This window comes from Dromiciops gliroides, chromosome 3, assembly GCF_019393635.1.
Source record: "Dromiciops gliroides isolate mDroGli1 chromosome 3, mDroGli1.pri, whole genome shotgun sequence".
Lineage (NCBI taxonomy): Eukaryota > Metazoa > Chordata > Mammalia > Microbiotheria > Microbiotheriidae > Dromiciops > Dromiciops gliroides.
This window is the reverse complement of record NC_057863.1, coordinates 411,102,852-411,111,586: the sequence shown is the minus strand read 5'-3', so window position 1 is coordinate 411,111,586 and position 8,735 is coordinate 411,102,852. Positions and strand designations below refer to the sequence as shown.

The window sequence follows — 8,735 nt, the reverse complement described above, 5'->3', positions numbered from 1 at the left end:
AAAAATTTGAAATTGGAAATCTTATATAAACAAATGTTGAAAACTATCTTTACATGTAACTGGAAAAAAAATACTTTTATCAGAAAAAAAAGAGTATGAGATGGGGGCAGCTAGGTGGCATAGTGGATAGAGTACTGGCCCTGGATTCAGGAGGACTTGAGTTCAAATTCGGACTCAGACACTTGACACTTACTAGCTGTGTGACACTGGGCAAGTCACTTAACCCTCATTGCCCCACAAAAAAAAAATGAGTATGAGAGCCCCTAACTTCTACAGGCTGCACTCTATATCATGCCCACAGAAGCCTTTTTACTCTGGATATTCACTCCACACACACCCCCACTGGATTTCCCACACTGGAAGTATCCTCTGCTCCTGCAGCCCATCCAGCTAGTTTTTCCAAGAACTTGCATTTTAAGGAGAAAATCCAGACCATCCTTGCCTTTCTTCTACTCCAGGGTATACCCCTGAAACTTTGGAATCTATCTACCATGCCCCCTTACCATTGTGGGCAAAGACCGTCTTTTTTTTCTGTTTGGGTTTGTATTTTAAGCAATTAGCAGAGTTGCTATTATGTAGTAGGTGCCTGTTGACTTGACTTGCATCTTCACTGTCCTGTTCTTTCAGTCTCTACATAGTCATTTACTATGCTGCTTGCTTCCATGAGCCCAGACATATAAGAATAATAACAATTCTTCCAGTATAAGAAAAATTAACAATTGTTGATAATAATAAATATTAATTTAGCACTTTAAAGCTAGATATATGTATGTATATGTATATGTACATGTATATGTATATGTAAATGCACATGTGTGTATGTGTATAGAAACTCATTTGAGTCTCACAACAACTCTGTGCAGTAAATACTAGTTCATAGACTTGAGATAGAGACAAATGATAAGGAATAACCTGGAAAGAAAAGTTAAAGACAGTTTGTGAAGAGTCTTAAGTTCCAGACTGAGGAGTTTAAGCTCTATCTTTTAGGCAATGGGGAGCCACTGATAATTTGGGGGGGGGAGGGCAATGAGGCTTAAGTGACTTGCCCAGGGTCACACAGCTAGTAAGTGTCAAGTGTCTGAGTCTGGGTTTGAACTCAGGTACTCCTGAATCCAGGGCCAGTTCTTTATCCACTGAGCCACCTAGCTGCCCCCACTGATAATTTTTTTTTTTTTAACTGATAAAATTTTTTATTTCACTTTTGAATTCTTTTACACTCTTCCTGATTATTCCATGTAAGGTGAAACTAGAACTGTTTAAAAGACAGACACAAATCTAGTACATCAATAACCAGGCATTTTGTTTTTGCTATACTATTTTCACAACCACGTGTGTGCTACGCAATATACCCATCACAGAAGCAAACGTTAGGCAGAATACTGGTCAGTAAAAACAAAGCAAAAAAGAGCTACCAGATATACAGACAGGCTCGGTTCCACATTCACTACTGCGTTGATCAAGCGCCAAGGACTAACTGCACAATGGTTCAGCTAGGGGGGAGTGTTTTTGTGATTTTTCTTTTTCTTTTTTTTTTCTTTTTTTTAAATCAGTGCATGAATTTTACTTGTTTTAGCAGACAATGGACAAACAGATGGCATTGACAGCTCAGTGGAATGTTAAGGTGGCGAGACGGTGCTGTGAGACGATAGGCCTGGATGCTTGAAGTCCTTTCCTGTGCATGGTTCATGCAACATTCTGTAAATGATAGGGTCTCATTTGGGCACACCTGACATCAGGTACTAACAAGTGTGGTGGGGCTGCATTCCAGGAGGAAATAATGGGAACTATTACACACTGACTTAAGTCAGGTTTTGGGTATGACTTAAGAGCAGCATATGCTCAAAGAACTGGAGGAAGACTGAATGGTGGCACCTGCAGTTCTGGCCTGTCCACAAGTCCTGGAAAACTCCCCTTCCCCCCTCCCCCCTCCCCCCCCCTCCCATATATTCACAAAAAGTGAAGCAAAAATATACAGAAGGACAGAATCCACAAAGAAAAAAGATAGGTAAGAAGAGGCTGAAGGAAAGAAATCTAGGAAGGAAAAAATTACATTAATAGGCAGAGAGGACAGTGTGGAAAGAATGGCTGGAGACTGCATTTTGAGTTCTAAATTGGGAATACCCTAAAGGTTTTTTGTTTTAAATTTTCCTAGAGAAAGGCAATCTTGTAAGTACATTATTCTTAAAGGTAATATCCAGCAAACAGATAAGGCCATTCATAAAATATGCATCTTTTCTTGCTTCAGCTCACTTGTCACAATTAAAGGATGATTCCACTATTTAAGCATAAGTTGCAAATTGGTAACTTATTGCTATGGGAAAGGGGTATACTTGATAGCTGTTGAGAGGTACTTCCAATTCAGAAATCCCATGATTCTAGGTTATATGTGCATTAGACCTTATTCAGCTTCAAAATCCAGGTGACTGTCACAAAGGAATTTGGAGGTCAGGGGTCCATCTTGCCCAGAGGAAAAGGAAAAGTGTGACAGTGGCTTTCACTGGTTCTGGACTATAAACAGCCCAAAGTGATGAAATCTGAAGCCCAAATAATAGGTGGAATCACTTTCAGTTGTCAATGAGCTGGAATACTACCAGATGGGTGTTTCATTCCTCATCCCAGTGTCACAATATAATCTCTATAACTTTCTGTACAACTTTACAACAGAATTGTACTTTGACTATTTGGATATCAGATTAAACTTTCAAAAAAGTCACACATAATTCAGGTCTACTTTTTTTTTCTACCAGTAAGAGTTCTGCTAAGTTACAAAACCCCATAATCACAGTGTTCAGTTTAAAAAAAAAAAAGAGAGAGAGAGAGAGAGAAAAAGAGAAACACTCAGTAATCCTAATTGTCAATGTTAATCAGAATCAAACTCCAGAATGCCATCGTTATTTGTTTTACCAATCTCAGTTTTTGATACAAACACCAACTGTTCACCCTACGGACTTTTTGCTATGCTGAGGTTGTGAAAAGTTGACGTACGATTCGTTGTCGCACAAAGGGATATATGTGTAGGGTACAGAGTGATATTGAACAGACAGTGAAGCATGATAGCCATTAGTTCTCTCCCTCGCCAGCATCCCCTTCATCACCTTGGTTTTCTGAAGTCCATAAAGTGAGATTGTCCCTGAGTAACTGCATGATCAGAGTACTATCTTTGTAAGATTCTTCATTCAGTGTATCCAGTTCAGCTATTGCTTCATCAAAGGCCGTTTTTGCCAGACTGCAAGCTTTCTCAGGTGAATTTAGTATTTCATAGTAAAAGACAGAGAAATTGAGAGCCAAGCCAAGTCGAATTGGGTGTGTGGGCTGCATTTCTTTCTTACTAATTTCAAATGCTTCCTGGTAAGCTTGTTGGGAGTTTGATACTGTGGTTTGTTTATTGTCTCCAGATGCCACCTCTGAGAGATATCTGAAGTAATCACCTTTCATCTTTAAGTAGAAGACCTTACTTTCTGGTTGTGTGGCATTGAGAATAAGGTACTTGTCCAAGAGCTCCAGAACATCATTGCAGATATCCTGCAATTCTGCTTCGATTTTCTCACGGTACTCTCTGCCCATCTGCTGCTTCTTCTCACTCCTCTCTGTCTTCTGTTCAATGCTGGAAATCACTCGCCAGGAAGAACGTCGGCACCTACCACATTCTTGTAGGCTACCGAAAGGAGGTTCCTCTCTTCATTGGACAATTCATGCCCTTGCTCAGTGACTGCCTTCATGGCAGCAGCCATGTCATCATAACGTTCAGCCTGCTCAGCGAGTTTCGCTTTCTGCACAAGCTCACTTTTATCCATGGTCATTCCCGTGCAGCGGGTAGCGCAACGACAACACACTTCCCGGCAAGACTTCGAGCGCGGCAACCGCTTCCCTCCTCAAACTTCTCCTCAGGCGACTACGGCGACGGCGGTGGCTCCCCCGGGGTGCGGCAACAGCAACGGAGGCAGCGGAGGCTCCACTTCCGCTCCGGTCGCCGCTTCCGCTCCCCCCACTGATAATTTTTTAATGGGGGAGTAAAACTATAAAAGCAGGAATTCAGAAATAGGAAAATTAATCTTGAATACACAGAACAGATTGTAGTATTGAAGGATAGACATCTGTTAGAAAGCTAACAATGATCTTTAGTGGAATTAACATGTAGGATTATTACTGAATTCCACTGCTTTCAGTTTTCACAGATGCAATGAAGCACACCTCTTTGCTCTCAGGAGAAAGGCAGGAGATATGAAATATGGTTCCCTGACAGTTGACTTAGCTTGAATATTTTATTACAAGGCAGGATTCAAAGAGGGTGGAGGTATTTAAGAGAAAATAACTGTGGTATGAAAACAAAAGGCAACAATAATTTTTTTTAATTACCAGGAATGCATCATTTTTAAGGTCTGCCATTTTCCAGTTTACTTGTATTTAGTGAATAGAAGATGACACATGACACAGTAGGCAGCTAGATGGTACAGTCAGAAAGACTTGAGTTCATCTTGAACAAGTCACATAACCCTGTTTGCTTCAGTTTTCTCATCTATCAAATGAGCTGGAAAAGGAAAAGGCAAACCATCCCAGTATTTTTGCCAAGAAAACCCCAAATGGGGTCACAAAGAGTTGGACACAACTGAAATGACTGAACAACAACAGTAATAACATGAATTTTTTTAAATCATAGAAGTATTTTATTATTTTCCAGTTATATGTAGAGATAGTTTTCAACATTTGTTTTTATAATATTTCTAGTTCAAAATTTTTCTCCCTCTCTGCCTTCCCCCCCCTTCCCCAAGACAGTAAGCAATCTGATATAGGTTATATGTGTACAATCACATTAAACATATTTCTGCATTTGTCATACAGAATAATATTTTTAATAAACTAATTTAGAAAACAGAAGAAGGCTACACTGCATAGTATACAGAGTGTCAGATTTGTAGTCAGGAAGCCTGAGTTCAAATCTTACCTCATACGCTTCCTAGTTGTATAACCTGGATCAAGTCACTTAACCTCTCTCGGACTTAGGGTCCTCATCTGTAAAATGGGCATAATAATTGTACCTACAAATTGTGAGAATTAAATGAGATAATATACATAATGGACTTCGCAAACCTTAAAGTAGCCTATAAAAGCTAGTTGTTATTTTATTAATCAGATTTGAATGGATAAATCCAGGAAAGTATCTTTTATAAATAACATGAACTTAAGGAGGAATAAAAGCAAATCACCATGGCAAATTTCTACCAAAATGCCTCTCAGTATCAAAATGTCTTTTTCCTTTTGAATTTTTGGAGGAATAGGGAAAACCACTGGATTCTCTAATTAATTCTATAAACTCATCGAGGGCAGGAATTGTTTCATTTTTGCCTTTGTACCCCCAGAACCTAGAACAGGGAACACAATTATTAAATGCTTGATGATGGATCAATTGATTGGTTGGTATATCAGAGGTAGGACCTGAATATAGATCTATCTTCCTGTCTCCAAGGTTGACCCTCTATCCATTATAAAATAAAATATCTTTTTTTTTCTAGTTTCAAGTTAGTGGTCAGGTTACTCTGGAAATAGATAGAATTGAAATTGAAATATTCAGTCCTAAAGCATGGGTAAAAGGAGGTCATCTTCTCAATCACTATTAATAAGGCACAGGATTTGAGGGTTTATTCCTACGGTGATGATCAGTTAACAGAACTTCTCCCTTTGATTTCTGCCCTTCTTTTTTATTTTATTTTTGGGGGGCAGGGCGGGGGCAATGAGGGAAAAGTGACTTGCCCAGAGTCACACAGGTAGTATGTGTCAGGTGTCTGAGGCTTGATTTTAACTCAGGTCCTCCTGAATCCAGGGCTTGTGTGTGATCCACTGTGCCACCTAGCAGCCCCCTCCCTGCCCTTCTTAAATTCATTTATTGGTTTGTTTGGAGGAGCAGGCAAGTCACTTAATCCCGATTGCCTCACTAAAAAAAAAAAAAAAAAAGAAGCCAATGAGTCCAATCCCATCATTTCACCAAAAAGAAACCTGAGGTTAAGCGGCTTGCCATGGTCACAGCACCAGGAAATATCTAGAGTAGGATTTGAACCAAATTTCTCCTGACTCCAAATCCAGTGTCCTAGATACTACACCATGCTGCCTTTCAATAATAATAATCATAATAATCACTAACATTTATATAGTTCTTTACTTATATTCTTTTAATTCTCACAGAAATCCTGCATTTTGTTTTTGTACAGTTGTTTTTCAGTTGTGTCCGATTCCTCATGACCTCTTTTGCGGTTTTCTTGGCAAAGATATTACAATGATTTGCCATTTCCTCCTCCAGTTTATTTTACAGATGAGAAAACTGAGGCAAACAGGGTGAAGTGACTTTCCCAGGGTCACACAGCTGGTAAGTGTCTGAGGTCAGATTTGAACTCAGGTCTGCTTGATTCCAGGCCTAGCACTGTATCCACTTCATCACCTAGCTGCCCCACAAAAACTTGTGAGGGAAGGGTTATTATTATCCTAATTTTACAGGCAAGAAAACTGAGGAATTAGAATACAAAGTTAGTATCTGAGGTAGGATTTGAAGTCAAGTCTTCCTAACCTCTCAACCCAACACTCTGATTTCTTTCTTCTGTGGCCTTTAAACAATTATCAAATATTGTTTTAAATGTGTTCCTTTGTAGAATTATTGTTGAATGACACGTGCAGTGTAAACTGATCTGCTAATGGGGGTAGGGTTTGGAGTACTTGATGCCCCTCCCACCCCAGGAAATGTGAAGGCTTTCTTACATTTACATTTCTGCTCACATGACCTAAATCATAGGATACATTTTCCATCTGTGCAACAGAATTTTTCCTCCACGTGACAGAAATGAGCTCATATGAGAACCAAACCCATGACCCTGACCTCATTAGCACCTGGGGCAACCAACTTAACTAGCTGGCCCCAAAGGTAATATAAATAACTAATTATACAGTACATTCCATTGAAGATGGTAAAACCAATGTTCCCCTTCTAGCACCTTCCAAAGCCACATAGACATTAGCACTGTAATTAGGGTGGGCCAGCAGAGATGTGGGGAGCTGGTGATTTGCATTGTGAGCAATTATAACCATGCAGAAGCAGCATCTAAGTGAGCCATTTAGGGAGAAGGCAGGTCCATTATGGCCACTGGGTTATCAGAGTGGCCACAACCCTGTTGGCTTTGGGATAAGTCAGTTATTTGCAGAGTGAGGATTAGACCCAGGTAAGCCAGCTGGGCTCAGGAAAAGGATAACTGCATGGCTCACAGATGTGAGAACTCATTACTATAGGCCACGTACTCCTTGTCCATGTCCTAGTGTGGTTATCATTGGTTCCCATGTGCAATGCACTGTGTACCCCCAAAATGGCCACTTTGAACAAATAACTACCCCAAAATAAACTGGCATCCTCCACTGGAAGAACTGACCAGTACTAGACAGTACCTTCTAATTTTTCTATCACAAAATAACCCCCAACACCTGATATGTTTTTTTCAAAATACAGATTTATCTCTTATTTGCTAGTTCATACTGGTCTCCTTCTGCTAAATATCTAAGGATATTTTAGCAGACTCAGTGAGGGAAGAGGCCATCACAACTGGCAGCACTAGACAAACAGTTGTGGTGATATGACTAAGCCACTCTGGCTGGGGCACTGTCCTGGACTCTCAGCCTACAGATTCTGCATTACAACCTGAACTAAGCCCTGGGAAGGGCAAAGGAAAGAAGAATGACATTAATAGAACTGATAGGACTGTGACACCTGGAACTTCCAAACTCAGTCTTAGAATGATGAAGGACAGTCTCAGAAAAATCATCTCATCCGAAAACATGAAACAGGTCCCTAGAAAACTCCTTTGGAAACTCGGATGATTCTAATAGGATTGTTCTACTCATTACACTCATCCATTAGGCTATACATATATATCTTGCCACTGTACCCAGGTGGCTCTGGAGGAGAGAGTGAGGCTTGTGACTTGGCACAGCCCTGCCTCATTTAAATCCAATTCAGTGCAAGGCATGATATCACCTCCCTGATGTCATGGTCCTCTTTGAGAACAAAAGAAAAACAACAAACTACAACAACAATTCAATTTAATTCAATAAAAACTTATTAAGCACCTACTTTATGCTATAAATTAGAAAAAGAAAGGTCATTACTGTCCTCAAGGAGCTTACAATCTAATGAAGGAAGATAATATATAAAAGATGAAGGGGGAAGGGAAATATGGAAAATGAAATTACCTAAAAAATTGAGTCCTATATAAAGGGAGAAGTTTGTTGCTCAGCCCTACAGTCAAAGGTGACTGAAGGAGCAGAGAAGTTGAGTATCCAAAGCTGAGTCAATCTATACAGTGATGAGATTTTGGGCTATTAGCTTAGCCTGGGGGAGGCATGACATCCTTGGACTTAAGGCTGAGTAGAGTCACTGACACCACTCCTTTTTATAATGTAGGCTGCTCAGTGATTTTTTCGTGCAACTACATCAATCTCTCCCACCTTTGGGAGTGATCTCACAGGTAACCCTAGGTTCAAGTTCTCAAGTTTAGGAATCAAATTTTCTAGAAAGAGATGGCAATTTCCTGATGCAGTTTGTTTCTTGGAGAAGGAAGAAAATTGTCCACATGCTTCCTATGCTGCCTCTTGCTTAGAGGGCAAAGCCACCGAATTATTCAAATAGCATAATGGAAATTATACTAAATTATTATTATTACACTAAATGAAAAAAATTATTGCTTGTTCAACATCTCCCCAAA

General features: G+C 39.8%; 1 protein-coding gene across 1 annotated transcript; it reads right to left on the bottom strand.

Annotated features, from left to right (window-relative positions):
• Positions 1-1,377: 1,377 nt before the first annotated feature.
• On the bottom strand, positions 1,378-3,991 carry LOC122749048 (14-3-3 protein beta/alpha-like). Its single transcript, XM_043995220.1, is given in 2 exon segments — positions 1,378-3,635; positions 3,638-3,991. Coding segments are annotated over 2 exon segments (738 nt in total). The 5' UTR covers positions 3,801-3,991; the 3' UTR covers positions 1,378-3,060.
• Between the last annotated feature and the right edge of the window lie 4,744 nt (positions 3,992-8,735).